At 47.9% G+C, this 25,117-nt stretch overlaps 1 protein-coding gene across 3 annotated transcripts in view; it reads right to left on the bottom strand.

The window, feature by feature from the left end:
* Window positions 1–24: 24 nt before the first annotated feature.
* Window positions 25–25,117, bottom strand: part of MTR (5-methyltetrahydrofolate-homocysteine methyltransferase) — a 107,791-nt gene continuing 82,698 nt past the window's right edge. For all 3 annotated transcript variants that reach the window (XM_044239413.1, XM_044239414.1, XM_044239415.1), the window contains 9 exons: window positions 18,938–19,019; window positions 15,903–16,001; window positions 14,746–14,821; window positions 11,634–11,789; window positions 10,188–10,384; window positions 7,506–7,706; window positions 6,330–6,522; window positions 5,137–5,249; window positions 25–4,689 (listed from right to left, as the gene is read on the bottom strand). In XM_044239413.1, coding sequence (XP_044095348.1) covers window positions 4,603–4,689; window positions 5,137–5,249; window positions 6,330–6,522; window positions 7,506–7,706; window positions 10,188–10,384; window positions 11,634–11,789; window positions 14,746–14,821; window positions 15,903–16,001; window positions 18,938–19,019 — 1,204 coding nt within the window. In that variant the 3' untranslated portion in view covers window positions 25–4,602. The remainder of the gene's footprint in view (window positions 4,690–5,136; window positions 5,250–6,329; window positions 6,523–7,505; window positions 7,707–10,187; window positions 10,385–11,633; window positions 11,790–14,745; window positions 14,822–15,902; window positions 16,002–18,937; window positions 19,020–25,117) is intronic.

The following is a 25,117-nucleotide window of genomic DNA, read 5'->3' as shown; positions in this document are numbered from 1 at the left end:
AACATTATATACAAAGTCATCAACTCAGATTTTCAATTATTCTGTCTTTATTTAAAATACACTTAATACATGCATTAAATACATTTAACACATAAAACTCTGTTACAAGGCATACATAAACCTGTCACTCAACCCAAGAACTGAGTATTACTAATAACTTGCATCCACCCACGTATCCCTCTGCAACCCACTCCGCTTCCCCCCTCAGGGTTAATTCTGCTGCTAAATTTTGGTTTATTGTTTTTTACTTTTTTTTTTTTTTTTTTTAACACAACGCAGTTTTACTGTTTACATATGGTTAGACAGTATATTCTTTGGTTTTGCTTGTTTGGGGGCTCCATAAAAATAGCATCATAGCATGTGGTCTTTTGGAATCTGCTTTGGTTGCTTATTTTCTGAGATTCGCTCTTATTATCCCATACAGCTGCGGTTCATTCATTCCCACCTCTGAATAATACCCCTCAGCGTGAATATACCTCGCTTATGTATCCCATCTCCCTAGAGACAGATGGACATTTTGGGTTTTTCGGTTCTTCATTCTTATGAAGATGTTACCATGAACGTTCTCACCCACACCTCCGGGTGCAGGTGTGCAAATCTGTTAGATCCCCAAGAGGGAGTCTGAGTTGGAAGCGAGATCCTAAGGCACTGCAGGAGTTCCACTCTGGCGGGAGAGCGTAGTTTTCTGAAGCACAGGTGCCTGGTCACTGGCTGCAGGCTGTTTCGGCATCCCATACCGTCAGGCTCCTGAACTTCCTCAAACCTCAATGAGTGTAAAATGAGATCTCGTTGTTGTCTTCATTTGTATTTCTGATCTCCGATGCTGTGCAACATGTTTTTGTAAGCCACGTGTATTTCCTCTTCTGGGAAATGCCTTTTCTGGTCTAATTCTGCCCAGTTTCTTTTTTTCTTAAATAGGAACCCTCTATCTGTTCTGCTTACTAATCCTTTGTCAGTTTAAGTGTAATACAAACATCTCAAGTCATGGCTTGTCTTTTTGCTCCTTTCCATTGTTTATTACCTTAACATCAGTCTTTAAAAAAAAAAAAAAAAAGGTTGATGTAACCATCTTTTCCTTTTGTGGTTAGTGCTTTATGTCTCAAGGGATTCTTTCCTGCCCTAAGGCTTGTTCATGCAAACACTGAAGCATATATATTTTTTTATTTAAGACCTTAATATATTTGGAATTGATGGCTGGATAACTTGTGCGGCAGAAACCAGATCTCATCTTTTTCCTTCAGATAAGCATCGTCACAGCACCCTGTGTGGTCACCCTGCCTGTCCTCCCGGATGTGCCAAGCCACCTCTGCCATGTCATAAAAGTCAAAACGCACATGGTTATCCTGCAGCTCCCCATTTCACAGCCCTGCTCGGAATGCCCACCTCTACACCACACACAACAAAACTACTGACTCATAACCTTGTCTTCGTATCTGGAAGCACTCAGCTATTCTTAATCCTTTCCTTTGCTGTATAAATTTAAGTATCTGCTTGTCACCCTGAACACAGCCTCTACTATAATTTCTGTTGGAAATGGCACTGAACCTACAGATCAATTTGGGGAGACTGGATACCTTTACAATCCTTCATATCCCTGCTCGTGAACACAGACAGCTCTTCTTTTGTTCCTACCTTGCTTTACCTTTATTCTTCAAGTCCCAAGTCAGGCCTTCATCTAAGCATTGCCTTCCCAAAGTGTCTCAACTGCTGTCCCGACTAAAGTAGGCTAAGTGTGTGTTTCCCATGCTCACTTTCCAAATTCCTGGAACAGTCCAAGCCAAAGGTGATACAAGCTGTGAGGTTTGGTCCTGGAGTGGTAGCACCATTCTTTACGACTGAATTTTATAATTGCAGAGGAATGAGACGAGACACATGGGGTTTGAGATGTCCATCTGTCCGGGGCTGTTGGATATATACTGTGCTCTTTAGGACGGAGCTCAGATGGGAATACTGACTCCATGAGATCGCCCAGTGCAACTACACGTGCTAAGGAGGTCACCAATGACAGGCCTTTGAGCACACCAGGATTTAAATGGGCAGAGGAAGAAAAAAAGTATGAAAATGGCTGAGAAATGACCAAAACACAGAAGGATAACCAGAGAGTGATGCCAAGGGGAAAGTAGGGAAAGGTGAGTTTTGAAAAAGTGGGTCAGTATTGTCCAAGCCCAAGCAGATGACAATCACTGGGAAGGCCACTGGGTCTAACCTCTGAGGGGTCATTGATGCCAGAAGAGGCAGGTAAAAACCCAACTTCACTGGGTTCAGGAGAGAAAGAGGGAGCAGCAGATACTCAGTATCTGTTGAGGGTGTGCCAAAAAGAAACAAAAAGAAGGTGGATTGTTCTCTACGTGAGTTTGGCTGTGAGTGCAGGGAGGACAGAGGAGAACATCTCCAAAGAGAAATGGGTTGTCCTACACCCAATCTCCCCACCACTCCACAAACCAGGCTCCTCAGTGCGGACAGCACAGCAAGCAGCAGAGAGAGGAAGATCCTGAACTAGCACCTCTTTAGAGGGAAAAATAATGTGGCATCTTTGGTGAAAATGGTGACAGCAAGTGGGTTCACGGGACAGCCATTGATGGTGATGACCAGAAAAGGTTCTGAGTGGATAGGCTCCGACACAGAAGGGACCCTGCATTCAGCACAGCCACCTACCTGCCTTCCTAGGGTGTGACATGTACAAGGGAGGGGTTTTCGATTTGCATTTTACATTCTTTCATGAATATGCAGGTGCTCAAACTTGCACGAGCTGTTTTTGTCTTTGGAGAAAAAAAAAAGGCATCCCTCGTGGGATCAGATGAATGATACATTCAAGGAAGCCATTCTGTCACATCACCAGCTGAGGGAAGAGATGGTAAATACTCAGTGCCATCAGGAGACTCTAAGCAACTCTAATTCTGACGAAATACACTCAAATATTCGGAGGAGATCACTCTTTCTCATGGAGGAAGGTACCAAGAATAACACACCTGTTATGGACGAAGGTAAGTCTTCCAACTAAGTGTCCCGGGAAGCTGAGTCCCGTTCTCAGTCAGGCACAGACTAATGGTACCCACAGAAGCACAGAGCTGTGTTTGCTTCAAGGGCCAGTGACGGCTGAAGGCCCGTTACACGTGAAGTCCACGTGGATACAATGCAGATGCGGAGGCTTCTCCTTCTCCTAAGACATTCTCCCTTTGCCTCCAATGCACTTGAACATACACTTGCTAGAACTGTTCTGGGAAGCAAGGCCAGCTACGAGAGCCAAGGGAGAGGGATGTCACACCAAACTTGAGTACTCCCGGTTCACAGGACATGGAGGCAGCTGCCCTGTCCCAGTCACAGTGTAAACAGGGATCTAATCCCAGGAAAGGGCACCAAGGGCAGTCAAACTGGTCATTATCAACCGCATCCCCTGGTATTGTCTTGCCCGTTAGTCTATTCCCTTGCCAGGATGACTAACCATGTGCTTGGAGGCGCTACCCACTGAGCCCCACAGGAGCCACCATGAGTCAGAGCCCCTGCCACGTGCCCTGTGCGCATCACCTCATCTACCCGCCCCTCAGGCCCCTGACAGAGGAACTGGAATCGCTGCCCCTGCTTTAACAGATGAGAAGACAGTGCTGGAGAGTGGAGGCAATTTGCCTGCGTCGCATAGGCACTGGCGAAGATGGAATGTGAATCCAGGTAGGTCTCCCTTCAAAGTTCATGTTCTTCGCCGTTTCCCCCGAAACAACCGAGAACACTTCACCGTGCTGTTCCTACATTGCGGGAACCTGCAGCTGGGTTGGTGCAAAAATGGGGGGATTGAGTGGAGTCATGCTGCTCATCCGTCCAACTCCGCACGGGACACCCCAGCTCAGCGGAGGGCCTCTCAATTCCAGAAAACAGCCACAAGATGCTAACCACGCCAAGCAGCCACCTCGCCCCACCTCCTTCACTCTTGTCAGGGCAGGGAACATGAAATCCTACGAGAACACCAGTGTTTGGCCATACTAGGGTAAACAGCCTGAGCATTTCTGAGCAGTCAACGGTGAGAGCGGGCCTTCTGTCCCATGTAATCGGGACTTCAGAAAATGAAAATGAGGTCTTCCAGAGGAAGAGCAAACTTAAACCTTCTTCCCTGTCACAGTCTACTATTGCAACCATTCAGATTAAAATGCCCCACTGCACACACTGTGATTTTGCCAGGGGTCACATTTTTTCCCTATATTTCTCTATTCAGCTAAGTCTCCGGCCTTTTTCTAAGAGAGCAAGAGAAAGGGGGAAAAAAAAAGATAAATGGCCTCCTAGATGCAAAGTAAAAATGAAAAAAGCAAGCTGACTTGCTTTGAAATGCAAAAGACCTCTATCTCCAGCCTGTCCCGTCCAGAGGGACCAGGAAAACCCCCAGAGCTGTGCCTGCTGCTCTTGGTTCAAGGTCCCTTAGAAAGGAGCCACTTGCTTTCCAAGGACAAAGGGAGGTTCCATCCACCAAACGGTCTTCCAAAGCCTAAAGCAGAATGAATGTCGCCCAGGGGCAGCCGGGCTGGTCTGCTGCTGCCGTTCATTTTAAAGGCACTCTACACTACGCTTCCTTGAGGATCCTCAAGCAGAGAAAAGAATCAAAAAAAAAAAAAAAAGTTACTCTGTGTCGTATCCCAAAATGGGTCCCAGCCATTTCTCAACCTCAGCCACAGACATGTTCTTCCGCAGAGCATAATCCTCAATCTGCAAAAGATTAAAAGCAGCACATTGAACCCAAATGGTTAAGACTTTCTGAAGTAAAGTTGACACAGGATTTGCTAGGAAACGTGGAATGCCTTCCATGTCTTGTCTTATAGCAATCTACTAAGCTAGATGGAGATGGATATTTGTCTAGTCACCAAGTTGCCTTATTCTCTGGGCACGAGACAACACACAGTAAGTCTTTGGTGCTGAGATGAGGCTGGAGTGTGTGAGCGTTGGGGGCGTTGGGGGCGCAGGTGCGTAGAGGGGAGGGCGAGGATTGGGGTCATGAGCTGATACCAAATGAAGACATTAACTGGGGGTGAATTTTGTTACACTTTCCCTTCCTTTTTATTCTCATTCACATGTAAAATAAAATAGGTTCTTCGGTTCCATGTAAGACAAGACAGGTATCTAGGGAAGCCACATACAATGAAACAGCTAACTTACCTGGTCCTTGGAAATTTTCCCCACTGAGAAGTATTTGGACTTCAAATTAGAGAAGTAAAGGCCGGATACTGCTGAAGCAGGTGCCATCGCTAGGGATTCCGTTAACTTAATGCCTGGAGAAAGCAACACAGGGGGGAAATGCTGATTTTTCCAGTGCCTAGCACAGAGCCTGGTGGTTGGCAGCACCCAATTAACCCTTGTTGAGGAAGAAGAGGTGAAGGAAAGTGAGCTCATGCCGTCGAGGCGGACACACGACACAGCATGAAATTCAGGCCAGTCTCCTCTCTAACTCAAGGGGACAGGCCTGGAAAAGACTGTCTGTACCCCTCCCACCGCCAGTCCTCCACTATCAGAGACAGAGGCCTCTTGCCCCTAAGCCTGGGCCTCTCAAAGAAGGAGCGCCAACCCTGGGAAGAAGGCACCATGTGGACCCCAGGCTCCTGCCCCTTGGGATGACCAACAGTCGGGCCCCGAGAACGAGCCCACAGCAGTACTCAGAGTCCCAGGCTGTCCCAGGCTGTCCTGGAACAGCCACTCATCTTACGGACGAGGAACAGAGCAGCATGAAACCTAAACACTGCCGGAGAGCACCGGGTAGCTTACAGCAGGGAAGGACTCGAATCGGTATCTTATGGCTCCGGGAGTCCACGCCATTCCTGCCAGTGGATACCCAAATGCCTCAGTCCCTCACCAGAACCCAAGTCCCCTTCACCTGATTGACACTGACGGCTTCTGATTCATTCACTGCCACTGTTAACTGTGTTAATAAAGGGTAAAAGCCAGGAGAGAGAAGAGGTGAGGACAGGAGCCGTGTCCAGACACACAGTCTGTGAGCGATGTGACCTACTGACGGCTATGAAGGTCACTAATGGAGAGGTGAGAAGCAGTGATAAGCCCTGTAGAGGGGAATCACGACGGGAGATGGGTGGGCAGTATGATAAGCTCAATTCTCATCTGTTACAGGTTAAGAGAAAGTAATGGAAGTCGATCAATCTGAAAGTGGGAGCGTGGGATGACTATTCAATAATGTGGACGTAAAATAGTGTGATGAGCACCCAGACGTGAGAAAGGGTGGGATTTCATTGTGAGCCCTTCAACGTGTTGACACGTGTGGCCCCATGTGTGCTGCTGTGACAGGAGCACACCCGTGACCCGCACAGAGCGGGAGGGCGCCCCCCGGTCCCCGTGCGCACCCGTGCACTGCTCCACGTCGGCTAGCTTCCACATGGTGAGCTTCTCACTGTGGTCAGGCTGGCTGGGGTAGCCGGGGGCTGGGCGGATGCCCTCGTAGCGCAGCCGCCGCAGGTCGGCAACGTCCAGCTGCTCGCAGCGGCAGTAGGCCCACAGCTCCCTGCGGACCCGCTCATGCAGCTCCTCCGCGAAGGCCTGCAGCAGGGAACAAGGCATGCGTAGGTGAGGCAGGAGCTCCTGTCCCCCGGCCCACCTGCCCTCAAAGCCCACCAGGGCGCCCCCCCCTCGCCTGCACTGCAAGCGGGAGGAAACGGGCAAGAGGGGTGGGACAGGACTCCCAGCTCGCCTGTCGCTCCCTTAGCGGCTCTCTGCTTGGGCTCTGACGTTCGAGGTCCCTGAACTAAAACATTTCCCTGACAGTGGCCAGGAGGAGACACAAGGACAATTCCAGCTGCCAGTACCTCCCCTGCCAGCCTTGGGAAAAAAGAGAGGGGACCCTGGACACGCACAGAAAGATGAGGAATCTACAGTGCATCACAACAGGAGAACGAGGAGGCCTGGCACAGAAATCTGTCCTGCACTACTCAGGCACCTCACAAGGATGTCACAACAAGCAAAGGGAGATATCACACCTGCAGGGAAGACACCGTGGTTCTAAGGACAGCTAGGAACTGTGGCACTGCTGGAGGTGTCCCTTTGCCCAAAACGTGATGTGTGAGAACAATTCAAGAAAAGCGGATTTAAAGTTGCATGTGACTGGGTGTGGTACATAAACAATGAATCTTGGAACACTGAAAAAATAAAATAAATTTTAAAAACAATAATAAGGGGCACCTGGGTGGCTCAGTGGGTTAAAGCCTCTGCCTTCAGCTCAGGTCATGATCTCAGAGTCCTGGGATCAAGCCCCGCATCGGGCTGTCTGCTCAGCAGGGAGCCTGCTTCCTCCTCTCTCTCTGCCTGCCTCTGCCTACTTGTGATCTCTGTCTGTCAAATAAGTAAATAAAATCTTAAAAAAATAATAATAATAAAAAAATTAAAATTGAATAAAATTGCATGGGATGCTAACGCCAGCCTCATCTGACTCGGTAAAAACGAAACAGCAGGACATGGATGCCAAGGGCTGCCCAGCACCTGGCCCCGTAGCGCTCCCCATCCCATGCCCAGTGCCACTGCTCTACCTCTGCCAGTCGGTCTCCCAGAGCCTTGACCATGATGCTGCTGTAGTCATCACACTCCTGCTCATAGGCCCTGCTCAGCTCCTCCACGCCGAAGCAGGCAACAGCAAACAGGCCCAGGTAGTCGCGGACACCAGAATGCAGTGGAGCGATGAAGTCCGAGAGGCAGTGGTATGCGTCCGTGCTGGCAGAGTCCTTCTCGGCCTTCAAACCCAACAGACAGACGGACCGAGCATCAGCGCAGACGTGGGAACAATGTGCAACAGATGGCAATCTAGTCTCAGCAGACAGATCTAAGATTCACACAGGGAGATCTGTTTTGTTCACTGTTATATCCCCAGCACTTAGAAGAGGGCCTGATATGTAGCAAGTATTCAACAAATATTTGTTGAATCAACAAGAGAGATAAGATTCTAAAAAAATACGTGACATGATGTGACATGACATGTCAGTCAAGAAACCCCCGAGTTTGCTCCTTCCCACGTTTACCGTATGTCTCCAGGCACTGTGCTAGCAACAGGAACCCTAAGCATTCATCTAAAATAAATTTTCCCCAAAGGTGTTTTTAATTCAAAATCAACATTAAATCTGAAAGTTACATCCAAAAGGGATCTGCTAAATGCATAAGCCTCTAGTTCGCATCAGCAGACACAGTTCAGCATACGTCCAGTCAGCAGCCCAGGACCCTGGGCTGCCAGCCATGGTGGTGGCTCGGGAGACCCAGAATTCAGCAGCCTAGCTTCGGGAGCCTCTCCTCCAGGCCGGGTGCCCATCTTTGCCTGTTTATCATGCCCAAATGGTGACAGACTGCCCCCGCCACCAAGAGGGCAGATAAGGTCATATACATATTTCACAACCAAGAAATACCTGCTGGGAAGATGAACAGCCAGTAACTAGTATGGACTGAGTGCTTATCGGAAGATGAACAGCCAGTAACTAGTGCATACTGAGTGCTTATTGTATGTCAGGCACTACTCTTGGTGCTGCAGTGAATTTGCTAATTTCATGCTGCCAACTACAATGTAAAGTAAGGAAGTGATACCATCAGGCCCATTTCAGACAGGAAACCAGAGACAGACAGAGCTTGCCGGGGGTAGGTCAGGGGTCTGATAGCACAACCCATGCTCCTGACTACTGTATGGCATGTATGACTGATCAATTAATCAATGAGTGGCACACCAGAGGCTCTAGAGCTATCATTTGCTTGCCGGCTCTGGAAGCAAGCACAGATGAACCAACACTGGGCAGAAATGGTTACACGGCCAGAAGGTGTTTGATCACGGCCCCCAGAAATGTCACAGAGCACAGAGACCGCTATGCAGGGAGGAGCGGCTTTCCAGCTGCACTCTGTCCATCAACCATTCTTCGCTAACAGAAGCCCGAGGGAGACAGAGCTTCCCGGCACCAAAAGGAGAGACAGGCCACAGAGCACCACAGCACTGAAGAGACAGTCACTACAGTCACAGAGACAGAAGCCTCTCAAGGCAGTAAGAAGCTGCAGCCAGAATCTTCCGGAATGCTGGGAGAAAGCTCAGTGACTTATCGGAATGTGTAACATATGCACATGGAGAAGTCATTCCATTAACTGCCCTCACACGGCCTGCCACAGCTTGCCTGGTCATGACTGGTGCTGGACGTAAAAAACCTGGCCAGGGCAGAGGTTTGTGACCTGAGTTACACCTGCAGGAGCAAAGTCACCAGCTGACTAGAGAGGAGGGGCGGGAACAGAACACTAGAGCCAGTGGCCTGTGTTCTGTGGTGTCGGAGCCTGGGCATAGGCAGGAGGGATGGAGCTGCCCTCCCCGACCTTATTATGGTAGCAACATCCCAAACTACAGAATCCCGTCAGATGCTGTTATAGTGAAGCCACCCGTCACTATGAATTACATGGTGCTTATGATTAAAAGCAATACTATCACTTCTGAATGACCGAAAACAGCAGTGGAACTCTGCAGGATGATTTACTGCAACCCTTTGTTAATGGCTCTGGTGAGTTCCGGCTCCAATTCTGGAGGACAACTATTCTCCTCGTGGCCACAGAGACACGCGCACGGTATTTGCACTCTCCCGGGTGGGGACACAGCAGAGCCAGCCGCATTCAGAAATGCCGGTTCGCACTGAGGGAGGCCAGTGCGATGAAGGAACAGCTGCCGGGTGTGACGAGCCGTGCTCCCCTCTTTGAGGCCGTGGACGTAGCACCATCTCCGTGAGCCTTCCTCCCCCACCCCTGTGGAATGGAGATGTAAACTGTCTATGGCAAGGCAGCATGGAAGTGAAGGACGACAGTCTGGCCAGCACCCAGCTAAGCATCTGGCCCCTCACAGACATTCAGCAAATGTGTGTCCCCTCCTGTCTTCCCCCTGAGATAGGGAGCCATTGGCCTATTTTAATAATATGCATGCACGCAAACCGATGTTTTTGGTTAAGGCAATGTCCATCTGTGTGTGAGCACCAAGGCAGCAACAGCGTGTCCCATCGGCTTGTCCAACACCATCTCGAACACCCCCTCCTCCTGGTACAAGGGGTCAGCCTCTCAACCCACACCGGCTCCTTCTCACCACTGTCCTCACAAATGCCTTTGAGTGGTCCTCCGGGGTGAGGCAGTACAGACCTATCATGCAGACACAGTGCAGGCTTATGTAATTGCTACTGATGGTTTTTTCAGCAGCGCATGGCTCCCCGTACCTGCTGCCTTAGCCCGTGGAAGATGGCTATGGGTTCTGCAGCCTGCGGCGTGGCGTCCTCTGCATAGAGGTGGATGTCATCTTCCACGCTCTGCGCTGGCCAGAACCCCACAACGCCCCTGGCTTGGAGCTTCTTCTGATTGATCAGCACTTCCAGCATGTTCTGGGCGTCATCATAGACTTTTTTGGCCTCTTCACCTATTAGGAGAACATGGTAAGAATTCACTTAAAAATGCCAAGGAGAGCCAGCAAAGAAGCACTTCTTTTTAAAGCCACTCCTCATCCTCAGACATCTTCTCCCACTCTCCCTTTTCCCCCCAAATATTTCACTGCTGCTTGTCCGTGGCTGGGGTTGGTGGTTCAGGCTGACTGCAGCACCCCCAATTGCCTCAGTTCAACAAAGGGCAGAGAGCCCAACCTGGAGCCCCCCAGCAAGTGAAGCCAGCCAGATCCTTCCATCACCGACCTTCCTTGCGTACCCATCACTCCAGAGACCTCCAAGTGGCCTCTGGGGCCGTGGAACAGGTGCAGGAGGGAAATGTGGGCCCAGCCCCTCAGCAGTGCTTCCAGGGCTGCACTTGGGTGGCTGTCCCATGCCAGGCCCCTCTTGGCCCTAACCCCACCCTCCTAGCAGGACACCCCTTCACCTTGCTCTCCTCTGGCTCTCTCCTAATCCTCTGAGCAGCTTGGCATGGTGACCCCATGCCTCTAGGGGTAGATTCTGGGGGTGGGGCTGGGCCAGAGAAATGGGGCCAGTGGTTTACCAGCTCACCCATGTCTCTAGCCTCTCACCCCCTCCCTCCACCTGTGCTCCAGGCACAATGGACTCCTGGCACTTCCCCCAATGGACACATGTGACTGTGCTTTCCCATCCTCTGTCTCCTCTGCCCAGGACACCCTTTTCTCCAGGGACATCTCACATCCCTAGTCACAGTCCCTCCCACTTCATTTTCAAAAAGCACTTTACATACCATTTCCCCCAGGAAGCCTCCCCTGACCTCCCAGTCTGAGGCCTCGTTGCCTGTGTGTTCACAAATGCCCTGGACTCGGCCCCTTGGCAGGAGCGTGGCGGGCCGTGCAGGAACTGCCCATTGCTGGTGGCCATACCAGCTCTAAGCCATGCACTGGAGAGCAAGGGTACTCCCATTACCTTCTATTAATTGCCAGGGCCCGACACAGAGCCTGCTTCGAAACTGGTATCAATAAGCATTTATCAAAGAACATATCAACAAAATGCCCAATTATCCCATAAGCGTAGACCAAACTAGCAGTTTAAAACCACAGAAGAGCTGAACAGGTAAACGACAGCCTATGTTATACGTTAGATTATAACCATAAACTATATCCGACAGCATCCAAACCCTCTGCTTGCCTCCCCTTCTCATCCTCAAAGTCCCAACACTACATCTAAACAGCAGAGCAGAAAGGGAGGGCTTCCTGAACTAACCTACAGTTTTGTCCTTAAATATCTTGGGGAAGCTTCGATTCGGGTACTTGCCCCGGAGCTGCCAGACATCAAAGAAGGGTTTCCAGTCAATGTAGGCCACCAGCTTCCGCAGGTCATAGTCTTCGAAGACCCGAGTCCCAAGAAACGTGGGCTTCACTGTAAAGAGAGGTCCTGAAGTCAAGGACGATGCTGGAACCTGCTGAGCACCCAGCACACATGGCCACCGCCTGCACGCACACCTCCCTGGCTGGCTCTTCCCTGCTCTGGGACTTCCCCATCCCCCTCCCTCCTGTCACCTATAGGACTTGTTTTACAAACAGCGGAACTTTCAGAGATCACGGAGAAGGAGTAACTCCACAGTGAATCTTAAATCAGACCACTCTTCCCGGGGAGCTGTCTACACTGCCCTTGGAAATTCTTCCCTCAGGCCCTCAGTCCAAGAGAAGAAACCTGGGTTTCTACTTCGTTTGCACAAATGAAGACAATACTACAATGAATGCCACTGTAGAAAGACACACGCAGTAACCCACTTAGAAAAATGTTAGAAATGTGAATCAATCCTCTCTACTGCCCATTGCTACATACATATGCAGGCAAAATATAAGGAAATGCATGGAAACAAGGCATCAAATTCAGGATCCTGCAGGGGAGGGAGGAGCACAAGGGTGACTCCCACTGTGTATGTGCTTTGTTTTTGTTTTTTTTCTTCTTTTAAATGGGTACCAGGTTATTTTTTTTTTTAAGACTTTATTTATTTGACAGAGAGAGATCACAAGCAGGCAGAGAGGTAAGTGTGGGGGAAGCAGGCTCCCTGCTGAGCAGAGAGCCCGATGTGGGGCTCGATTCCAGGACCCTGAGATTATGACCCAAGCCGAAGGCAGAGGCTCAACCCACTGCGCCACCAAGGTGCCCCTATTTTTTTTTCTTAAAGATTTAAGAAAGAAAGCACAAGCAGGGGGAGTGGCCCACAGAGGGAGAAACAGACTCCCCGCTGAGCAGAAAGCCCTATGTGGGACTTGATCCCAGAACCCTGGGATCATGACCTGAGCCCAAGGCAGACGCTTAACTGACTGAGTCACCCAGGCGCCCCTACACCAGATTATTTCTTAGGTGGCTAGTGGGTATACATGAATCTTCAACATATTGTTCTTTACGGCTCCCTGCGAGTCTAAAATAGACCTTAAGTGAATTAATGACAAAGAATTCAGAGATAGACGGTGTCCCGGGGACACCATGGGTGGCATTCCTGCACCCCACCCCCCCACCCCGCAGGGGGTCGGGCCACAGTCAGATGTTACCACCACACCACCAGCTTCCTGGCCCCTGTGTCCTCAGTTCTCTGCTCTGTAAACAGGGATCAGAGAACTCCCAGTCTCCTACTCATCTCAGGTGCTCTGGGCTAACACCAGAGCCTCAAGGGTATTTTTGTGTCATCACATAGTCAGAGGTAGACGTGAGAGGGAGAAAAGTACAGGGAAAGTAGAGCTGCTTCTTACTTCTGCCTGGAAATCTCTATCTTTCCATACATGCTCACGGGAGCTCTTTCTCATTTGTTGCTGGTCATCTTTTTCCTATTCAGAATAATCTCTTCTTCATAATATTCTACTGTGTTGATGTGTCGGACCATTAAGAAGAAACTACAGGTTTCCTCTGGATGAATGCTCACTTTTGCCTTGTAGTCACTGCAGGACACTCTTCTGGAATTTTACCACCAAGGACCTTGAGAGAAGAGCCCTTCTTTCTCCCTTTAGTGACTTCCTGCGACTACTAGAAGACTCGGTTGTCCTCAGAAACATTTCTGCGGGCTGTACCTCAGGGCCTCGGCCCTTCTGAAGCCATAAGTACAGGCCCCCACAGCAGCCCGACCCTGGGGCAGATGGACATTCAAAAAGTATCACCACCACTGCTTTCACAGGACTGTCTCCGTTGAATCGTGCTGGATGTTTGGGTCAAAGTGGGACTTTCCCTTGTGATGTTTTTCTAACTTCAAAGCGAAAGGTAAAGGGAAAATAACAGCTGGACTATACAGTGATTTACATTTTTCAAAAGTTGAACTTCTTTCATGCTCACAACCTTCCACAGGGTAACTCCTTTCTACACGTGGGTATAGTGAGACATGAAATGTGAGACACTCAAAGTCATTCAGTGATTCGGAGCCAGGAGCCAAACTGGGAGTGGAACCCAGACCTCCTGACTCCCGATGCAGCATTCCTCCTACTCAACCACACTAAGCTCAGCAGGACTGAAATCAGAACCAGTCTCACGTACATTTCCAATTTAACGATCTCCACTCTGCCGAGCATATGCACAACACAGATGTTGTGCATATGCACAAGGTAATACCTCAGATCTGAGGTATTACCTTGGAAATACGGATTCAAGTAATACAAGCCCTATTTACCGGTCTCAGTTCTGCATTTGTACCTCATGCCTCTCTGAGCATGTCAAAACATCTTCCATCTTTTATTCCCTCATGAACACCTCCATAAGGCAAGAGACGTGGCTGGAAATAAGAAAGGGGGTTAAAAAACCCCACAAAAGACATAGAAGTAAGCATTCAGAGCGAGAATAGGAGAGGGTAAACAAGAGATAGGAGCTCTTGCTTTGCTGGGATGTTCTAGAAGTCTCCTCAGAGTGAGGGCATCTTCAATCTCAGACACTCCATGTCTACACTTGGGCCTGCCCTGCGACCCAGGCCACTCAGCGACAGCACCACCCAGGCAGGTCTCTAAAACTTACATCAAGCTGTGGAGGGGCCCGTTGAGTCCCACACAGAAGAAAGAGTGTGGGTCAGAAGACAGACCAGAGAAAGAACCCCAGAAACCTTTTGAGCTCTTGACCCGAAACTGAGGATCTTCACATGTGAGTGGGGACAACAGCACGTTCACCACAGAGTTGTGTCAAGCACTCAGAGCTGCCCAGTCTCAGGACACAGTTTGTTCCGCCACAAATGGTACCTATTTACTTATTTTTTCAATCATCATTGTCTTTGTCACTATTATTAGACACAATTAAGAGTCTCTAGCTGCCCATTGGATTCTGTAGCCAAGTAAATACAAACACCTCTCCAGCTCTCATTATCACACAGCCTTTCTCTGACAGCCAGACAGACCTGGAGGGGGCTCTGACAGCCAGTCAATATGGAAACCGTTTTTTCTAGCTTGACTTAAGGTTAAGTATCTTCTTTCCTATGAAAAAGAGAAAAGTTATTTTAGTCAGAGACTCTTAGCTTTTCAACTGATACTACTAAAGTGCGCCCAAAAGCTAGTATGGGACTTCTGTTTAAAAAAAAAAAAAAAAAAGAAACAAAAACCCACAAATTCTTTTATTACTGAAAATTCGTATCCTAAAAAGCTCTTCCTTTTACACCCAATATGGCTTCCCATTAGCACCAGAACAACAGAGAGTAAAGAGTCAGTAAATATCCGTTAAATATTGATATGTAGATCCCTTAACCATGCAGTAACCATACAGCAACAGAGTGGTGTCCTGCCTGTCCTTTTAGAACACCCGAGGCCAGAACACCCGAGGCCAGGGCTAACCAGCCTGCCATCGGCCAGCCCTCGGACCAGAAGGCAGAGCCAAGAAACAGTCAACTGCAGGCAGACCTAAGGAGAGACAGAAAACCAAGCACAGTATCTTGGGCTAGTCAACACCTCAGAAACACCTGTTTTCACACGGTTTGTTGTCTCCTTCCACTCGCCTAGCCACCCACCAAAGGGCACCCCACCACAGACAAAGTCCAACAGGCAGATAAACTGGGAAGAAATATCCCAGCGACTTCTAACAAGTGATTATGTCTGCTTTGCAATGATTCCCTGAAGCTTATCTAGAGAGGGACAGCTCTCGTAACACTGCTCTGCACAGTCTGCACTAGGCAGGAGGAGAGAGGTGACAATGGTCCTATCTGATGTCTTCATTTTCTTTTGCTATTTCAAGAACAGGGATCCAGGAGGGTCGTTTCTATATAATGTTTCAGTTCCTGTTTTCCTGCTGGGTATGTTTTATTCATTCTCATAACTCTGCTATCTGGCCCAGCACCTAACAGCTACTGTGTACCCAATAAATGTTTGGTGGAATGAATGAAATTACTTTTAGTATAGCCCCCAAATTACTAGAACCTTAGACACTAAAGAATTCCAATTTGAACTAAGAAACAGGGCATCTCTAAAATGATCCTAAATCTTTGCCCTCCTTAAAACAATAAAGTCACATTAAAAAATGCAGGATCATTTTAATGCCCAAACTAGCAGTGCTTTTGTCACTCACCTTGAGAGACTCGTAATGGTCCTGTCTAATATCTTCATATTCCTCCATGATCTCCTCAAAATATTCATCCTTCAGATTCTCATCTAATAGTTGCGAGCACTGAACATGCAAGATCGACGTTCAAGAACCAGAGAGGAGCAAAAGGAGACAAAGAAAACAGGAGCAACACTGGTCAGTTCTGACGATGCCTCCTCCAGGAAGCCTTCCCTCATTCTCATCATTCCCTCTCCCTTTGCCAGCTTTGCTAATTCCTGGCAGGGGGTGCGCAGTTGAAGACTAGCTCAGTGGACTGAGGATGTCCAACGGTTGGTCACACATTCCAGAGAAACAGGTGGCTTTTGGTGGCTCCCGAGAGATCAGCTCGAAGCCCTGGCTATATCCTGCCTAAGACTGTTCATCCACCTGGAGCCCTGGACCACCCAGGGTAGTTTCTGCTAACCATGTGATTTTGGGGGAGACTTGGCTCATGTTGTATCTATCTGAATCTGGAGTAATTAACAGTCAGGTGCTTAGCATTCCATTCCTATGGGACTGACTCCCAGGAGAAGCTGCAGACACCAGGGCTTGGTTGAGCTTCCCTAGTCAGCAATGTGCTGCCTGTGGAATCCCATGTCACTTGTGGAAGGATTAAGCACTGTCCGTAGGATTCCACAAGGGCGGGGGATGGGGGGGAACACCTAGAAGCTGGTGCCTGGCCTTTCCTGGATGCTACCCTTTGTATCTTTTGCCTCTGCTGATTTTAATCTGTATCCCTTGGCAGCAATACAGTGTGACTGTGAGTAAAACGGTGTTTCTGAGTTTGGGGAGTCCTTCAAGCACATCACTGAAACTGAGGGTCTCCCGGGGACCCACACAACACCCTAGTTAGGTACGGTTCTTCTGTGTTTCAAAGGTACTTGGTGCATCTCTCCCTCACTGCACTTCCCACAGGCTGTTAGTGTCTGTCTGCATATCCACTTGGAGGCAAGTGGACAAGCTCTTGGAGGGCAGGACTGCACCTTAACTGCCTTCGTGTTCCCAGTTTCTAGCTCTGTGCCTGGCATAGATGAGGTGTCTCCTCACTAAAGGTCTGCTGAAGGAATGAGACTCATGTCCATGGTCAACCATGAGCTTCTGCTAGGAAAAGAAAGAAAACCCATCATCTGAAAAATGGGAGGCAACTCAGTCAATTATAAAATTAGGATGAGCTAAATCCTGTCTATGACTGGGATTATCAAGGTGATGAGAGAACAGCCCCCAGCAAAGCTCAAAATACCATTGTCAAGAAAGAAGAAAAAGCTACTGGCGACCATCAGCTCAAAACCCTGCACGGCCTCATCATCTCTCAGCCTCTAGCTGGATTCTCCAACTCAAGGGCCTGGAAGGTCAGTAACATTATGTGAAACTGACCAAATTAGACTGGACGATGGCTGAGGAGCCCATTGGCTTGAAATGTCTACAATTCTACATGAATCTTCCAAGTATCTCTCATAGCAATCCAATCCCCGAAGAGTTAGTGTAAAGCCAAAATACTTCAAGGAACCTAATCAGAGAGGAGCACTGCGACAAGCCTAACAAAAAGCCTTTTTGTTAGGGTGAATGGTATTCACTTCCCGGGCTTCCATCCACCTTTGCTAAATGGAGTCTTCACTTAGGAAAGCCAGCAGAGCTAAACGAAGACAGGAAGGGGATGCCTACTCTTGAGCTCCCCAAAGTACATGGAACTGGTGTTTTTAAATATTATTTAAAATACTGCCTAAAATACTGCATTCCACTAGATTTCAGACTCTGAGAAAGCAAAACCCTGATTTTCTAAACACTTGAAGAACTTTTAACAGGACCCTGACATGGCTCCCACTGGGTAGATGGAGTACACCGTCCACACCCCCGAGGGTCCCAGCGCCCAGAGCCATCAGGACAAGACCCTCCTGTCCCAGTCTGACTTGCTTGGTAGAAACAAGCTCATGCCCATTATCTGGGCTGATCTTTGTGAACCTTCCACCACAAAATCAGAGCTTGTCGTGGGTTTCCAGGCTAACCATTCAGACATGTTTTATGCTTTTATTCTTTATTTTTCGTAACAATGACAGCACAATGAGAGGGAAAAAGTTGAAAATATAGTTTATAATATAGAAATAACTAAGTATTGGCTTTTATTTAGAAAGAAAGAAAGCAGGGGCATCCTGAAGTCTTAAAGCTCTACGTAGTTGCCGTATTTCACAATCCTCCAAGTGTTCGATTCCAGACCACGGGCCTGGGCCATGCCCACTGCGGCTGGATCAAAAGACTGAGTCTGAGTAATTTCAGAAGGTGGCCATCTCTCTGTATTTAAGAAGAGCTTACCACTGTTGGCCATCCAGCCGGCCTGACCAGAGGGAGTACCGGTGCCCACACCTCATCTGGCTTCTGGTTCGGCCCTTGCTGCATTAGCAGTCTTTATAGCTGGACGTAGGACTTTTTTTCTCCTTTTTTAAAAATCCACATTGTTTTTTAGCTCTGGCTTAAAGTTAAGACGTTACATATTTATGTCTGTAAGAGCATGTAAATGGCTGAAACCTCTCTCCCTCCAGGCTGGTGTCAAGGCCACAAGAGTCTTGGTTCCACGTTACTCAGACCAGCGTTCTGTGGTCAGCTCAGGACTCCTCGCCTGGCTGCCCCCTTCTGGCAATACAGACCCCCACAATGACACTATGACAAGCCGTAGGCTTTCTTCCACATTTTTTTTAGTAGAATTGCACAAAAATAAAAGAAGATCTTGGGGGGCACCTGGGTGGCTCAGTGGGTTAAGTCTCTGCCTTCAGCTCAGGTCATGATCCCAGGGTCCTGGGATTGAGCCCCACATCGGGCTCTCTGCCCAGCAGGGAGCCTGCTTCCTCCTCTCTCTTTGCCTCTCAGCCTACCTGTGATCTCTGTCTGTCAAATAAATAAATAAAATCTTTTAAAAAGAAGAAGAAGAAGAAGAAGAAGAAGATCATCATCTTGGGAAATGCCCTGAACTCTGTATCTTCTCCTCTCCTTATGAAATATCTAAAGTGGACGCAAGGCCCCACACTTACCACCACTACGCTCTTGGACGCATCCAGGACGTGGATTACAGGCGCACTGTATCTTGGAGCTATTTTAACTGCTGTGTGCGTTCTAGAAAGAGGGGTCAGGAAGAAAAACACATCCATTAGGGCTGAAAGTTCCTCCACGACACTTGTTTGGAACCATTAGAGATAACGCTTTCCCAGGAAAGGCTGTAAGGTACTTCAAATTTTGAACTTCCCATTTCCCTTGCAAGACAAGAGGACTTCCTTCCCCACCCCGCCAGATGGGGAGACCGGGGGAAAAGACATTACTTTGTCAGCTTGTAATACAAAAACAGTCTGTCATAAAATGTGGAAGACTGTATTCAGCTCTCTGTGAACAGGGCCGTGACTGTGACCTCGCACTCATTAGCAGCCTGTCTGAACCAAGTTGCTAACCAGTCCCGGCCAATTGCACTTGGCTACCATAAAGCTCAGGCTGCATTTCCCCCTTCAAATGGGCTGGGACAGCCACCAGGGCCCCCAGAGAACCAGACACCACCCAGGCAGGAGATGCGTGCGCTAGCAGCTGCTCCCCATTCCCGAGGGACACCCCAAGCCCACCTTGGACTGCAGGAAGGAACCTCAGACCCTAAATAAATCTGACACAAAGTAACACAGAGAGGCCAAAGTGGCAACAACGTTCAGCCCCGAGCCCCTACTGCCAGACTGGGAAATGTGGGCAGCAAGGAAGAAACACTCTTTAACCCTTGAGGTGACTTAATTCACCAAAGTGCGCCGCCAGCTGCCCTCTGATTACCGGATCTCCTAGCACAGGCTCCCTAGCTGCTCCTTCCTTCTAGAACACGGCACCCTAGTGTAAGAGGTGAAGATCCACTTGCACAGTGGTTACACCAGGGCCTTGAAGGTGGGACAGAAATATGCACTTTGCCACGAGTGCATTTAAAGGGCAGCCACTGGGGCTTCCTCCGGACAGCCCGTCCTTCCCAGTCTTTTCCCAGGCAATCCTCTGCCTGAAGGCCCCAGCACTCTTCCCAGGGTCAGATGCTTTCCTAGTCTTCCCCCTCCACTAACACCCACTTTCCTTTGGGAAGATGTCTAGAATATGCTACTAAGTGGAGGGGAGAAACCAAAGTAACAGAAGTCTGTTTTACAATTCTGATTTTTAAATAAACAAGTACTACCACTCTTCACCTGCCCTACCTGGTATGTAAGTTTCTATGTATTCAGAAAAAAACCCGAGAGATCCACAACAGATGTCAACACTGCTTAGACGGAGGGTGGAGGCAGAATCAAAGGCAGGAAGGGAGAGACTAAATTTTACTTTCCATTCATCTGAAGTGATTGACATGTTCTAATAACAAGCATAGATTACTGAGGTAATTTTTAAAAACCAAGGGAACACTAAAGGCACAATATATGTGTCAGTGTGTTTTTAACAGGCTCCTCAGGGATGACTAAAAGTTCATTCCCCAAGACAGACAAGACCCTGACATTTCACCTGTCCCCGCTCTACAGGTGCCTCCACACACTGACAGAAAGCAGAGGCCTATAGCCCAGAGTCACAGAACCGAGCGATACAAGAGATACACAGCCTAAGTACTTGGCGCCAGACACTCTCCGGGCCTGGGGTGGGATGAAGAGCAGCAGGGCGGGGGAGTCAGACCATGGCCCCGAAGCAGCCAACCAACTCCACTGCCTTCCGAGGATGTGCTGTTTGGTGCCCACTGTGGGCACAAAGATTTGACAGTATCTTCGGTATTCTACAAGGTGGAAGATTTTCAAACAGTGGGAATAGTTTTAAAGAAGAAACTGCTTCTGGCTTCTCAGCAGAACAAAAGTGAGACCATGCTTTTGTCCTCTTCCTCGGGTGGTCAGCTCTTCCAACACACAAATATCCCTCAATGCACATTCTGCCTGAAGTCTCTCCGGGGAACATTAAGCCTGACGTGACTTGGCTGACATTTCTCTTAAAGGGAACCAGTGCAGTTTTAAATCTTAAGTCAACACAATCTATATTTATTAAGCATCTATAGATTCCCAGTGCAATTCTGGTCATTCTCTCATTGATGATCTTCTGGACAAGGGCACCAAAAAGAAATGGATGAATTCCACTATTTAAAAACAACAACAACAACAAATAAAAGCAAAGTGCTGCTTTCGAGCGCGCAAACATGCGCGCACATGCAAACACACACACACACACACACACACACACACACTGACAAGGCTAAATGAGCACAGCCACAAATGTGAGTTGGCTCGGCCATCAAGGGCACTTCTGGTTTCCTTATAAAACAATGACATTGATTCTACTTTCTTCTAAGCTTCCATTATGCAACCATCTCCAGTGGGAAGCAGACTTCTCTCTGAAGCCTGAAACGATGGAAAACACTGGATTCTCTCCTCCCCTCTGATAGACCAACAGCACAGGGCTGGGCCCCGAGGCTGAATCTCAGCTCCTTGTCTGCCGATTCCCTCACCAGTGCCGGTGATTCAATGAGTCATCCGCCCTTCCCATGGTTGCCCAACGGGCAGGACAGGGTTAACTTCAGAAGGTCTTTTTAAAAACTCTGAAAAAGAACAAGTAATCCAAGCATTTTTTTCATGCCTTATCCTTCCAGAATTAAAATGGTTTATATAAATGCAGCATGACCAAAAAAACCCCTCAGAATTTGATGAGAAAAATGAGAGTCTGGAGAAACAAAGACGGGAGGCAGTCAGCAGTGGGGTCAGACGCAGAAGTCGGGTCTGTGAAATCCTCCCCCCCAGGCCTAAGTTCCAAAGTTCCCCGGAGCCAATGCAATGAGGGAAACAACGCCAGTTACGCGGTTCAGCATCTTACTCCTAACGATTCATTAAAAAACAGAAACAAAAATTGGGAAATGACCTCTCTCTTCGAGCAATATGACTTCCTTTTGAATTCTCTACTATTCACAAAAAATAACTGAAAAAGACACTCTGCTGTTACTGGCTTTGAACCATTTAAAAATTGAGTGCTAACTGCCAGATTTGTGTCTGTGAGAAGCGGTACAGATAACAGGACCAGATTTCCATGCGTCCTTTCTCCCTTGTGATACAAAACAATATGCGTTATAGACAGGAGAACATTCAGTTCTCTATCCTCTCAGAGCTACAGGTTAAAAACAGAACTCCAGGCATGTTTCCATGCGCACACGACCCCACGGCTGTAGAGCCCTTTCAACTCGTCCCAGGATCCATCAGTCAGCCGTCAGGCTCTTCGCAAGTGTCCTGGGAGTACCATTCTAATTCCATCACGCCACCAAGCGCCACTGAGATCTGGAAAAGCCATGGACATGTTACAGCCCCTCATCTTCCTTCATGACAACCTGGGAGTCTTGAGCCGTCCTCTGCTCAAATAACAGTTCACAAAGGCAAAAAATGGAACACGCTGTTTTCTCCACAGTTCTGTGGGAGGTCAGAGCAAGAGCTCTCAGAGGGCTTCTGAGACACCCCAACTATTCCTTGCCTTCCAGCAAAACGGACTCTCCCAGAAGTAGAGGGCGTTCTTAGAGAGATGCAAAAAGCACTAATCATAAAGGAAGAGACAGATAAATCAGACTTCCTGAAAATTAAAAACTAAAACAGCAGAAGGCAAGCCATAATGGAAAAATCTATTTGCCATCTATTTCTAATAAAGAGCTTGCATCCAATATAAATATGAACGCATATAAATAGCAAGAAAAAAGGCAGAATAACTAATTAAAAAAAAGAAAAAAGGACTCAGAAAGCCTATCCAAGTGGTCAACCTACACATGAAAAGGTAGCCAATGTCATTAGTCAGCAGAGAAATACAAATGAAAACCATTCCAAGATACTATTACATCCATACGAAAATAGATAAAATTGAAAAAGGTGTGGAGTAACTGGAACTCCCATAATTGCTGGCAGGAGTGTAAATTAATACAATCACTTTGGAAAACCACCCAGCAATGCTGAATGCCGATGATCGTATACACAGGATGCAGCAAGTTTGCTTTCAGGGCAGAAATACAAGCACAGCAGCATTCTGCCAAACAGCCCCAAACTGGGAAAAAGCCAGTGTCCGCCAACAGCAGCCTGGATAATAAGCCACAGTGTATTATACAACAGATAGTACACATACCACAGTGGAAAAACCACCACGATAACAACCAGTTTGGGCCTCCCAGGCATAGCAGTGCACAAGACAAGCTGGACACAAAAGACAGCAGGACTCCACGTCTATGAAGCTGAAATGAAGGCAACACCAAGCTGCGGTGATGGGAGATGGCAGAGTGGCCATCTTGTCACGGATGACTCGGTGGAGGACCCAGCGCAGCGCCTCGAGCACCGTAACCGTCATGTCTTTATCTAGATACACTTACGTCGGAGGTTCGGTTTTGTAAAACTTAATCGAGTTGTGGATTTCTGACTTGTGTACTTTTCTTTTTGACTTAGGTTTCAGGAAAAGAGCTTCCTTAAAGAAGAGGCTTGAGTAAGATTAAATAAGGCCTCGCCCACCGTCGCTGCTTTAGAATGGTATCAGCACGGGGGAGTTTCGAGCTGAGGTTCTTAGAGATGGCACAGGAATCTATACTGCGAGGGCTGTCCTAGCATCACGTTGGAGAAGGGAATGCATATCTGGTGACTGGCTTTTATTTTCCAATTATTTTCCCAGAAACTGCAAGAGGCATGAAGAGAACAGCAGGAGAAAAGGCGGAGCTCATACATTAACAGAGCACTGGCGAGCTGAAGGAACTTCCGGAGGTCAGGGGACCCAGATTTCCACCTTCAGGAAGGATCATGTCGCCATTCCCAGACCAAGAGGACCAAAGTTTTGCAGGAGCATGGAGAGACAGTGGGTGACTTCTGACCCACTTAATTCTAACTTGATATACCAGTTTCTAACTACTGGGAGGCATTTGTGGCTAATTTTACGTATGGTGTATCTTAGAGGAGCTCGTTATGTTGCTTCTGAATTTTTTTTAAAATCCTCTTTAATCTGGTGGCTCTTACTTGGTAAGAGATATGACAGAACAGACCATTTGTAATGTTCCAACTTGCATAAGAGCTATGCGTGGTTTCCTGAAGTCGAACTCCTCAGTGTGGTGTCCTGCCTTCTAAAACGGTTTATTTGGAAACCAGTGTCACAGGTATTCTGTTTCACAATCATGATCTTAAAACGTACTTCATCCTCACAACAGTAAATTCTCTGGTCACTCTCTTTGCTAGGCTGATAAATATTCACATTAAAATCATCAATTATCAAACACCCAAGACCCTGCTCACTGAAACCCCAGTTCTCAATGGGTAGTCAAATCCCTGGAGAATAATCTGCCCCATATTCTAGTGGGTAAGTCCTGGGCGGAAAAACAAACCCAGTTTTGTAAGGTGAGCAACAATGGACACATTATAGAGTCCTTCAAGGATGAAAAGCAGTTAGTGAATAAATGACCCACAACACGTTACTACTTGTGAAAAAGATCCACTCAGGTTATACATGGGATGATGGTTCATTTTATGCATCAATTTGGCCACACCATGGGAGCTAGGTCTATATCATTCTAGATGTTTCTGTGAAGGTTATTTCTTAGATGTGATGAACATTTGAATCAGTAGACTCTGAGTGAAGCAGACTACTCCTCCTTGGCTGGGCCTTATCCAATCAGTTGAAGATTAAGATAAAAGAAGAGGTGCGCCAATGAGGAAGGAATCTGCCTCCAGATGGCCTTTGGAACGAAGACTGCAACATCAACTCCTGCCTGGTCTCCAGCCTGTGGACTTTCCCTACAGATTTCAGTCTTACCAGACCCCAAAATGACATGGCCAACTCCTTAAAATAAACCTCTCTGTATATATAATATACAGTATACATTCATAATACAATACAGAGTAAACATATACAATGTACATAAAGTAAATGTATATATATCCACCCCACTGATTCTGTTTCTCTGGAAAACCCAATTAATATGAATGGCTTATAGTGTGAAAGGAACTTTGGAATATCTTCATCTGGACTCCATTACATTTTTGCATCAGAAAAACAATAAGCAGGCGCCTGGGTGGCTCAGTGGGTTAAGCCGCTGCCTTCGGCTCAGGTCAGGATCTCAGGGTCCTGGGATGGAGTCCCGCATCGGGCTCTTTGCTCAGCAGGGAGCCTGCTTCCCTCTCTCTGCCTGCCTCTCTGTCTACTTGTGATCTCTGTCTGTCAAATAAACAAAT

The sequence above is a fragment of the Neovison vison genome, chromosome 2, assembly GCF_020171115.1.
Source record: "Neovison vison isolate M4711 chromosome 2, ASM_NN_V1, whole genome shotgun sequence".
Classification (NCBI taxonomy): Eukaryota; Metazoa; Chordata; class Mammalia; order Carnivora; family Mustelidae; genus Neogale; species Neogale vison.
This window is presented reverse-complemented; position numbering and strand designations above follow the sequence as displayed.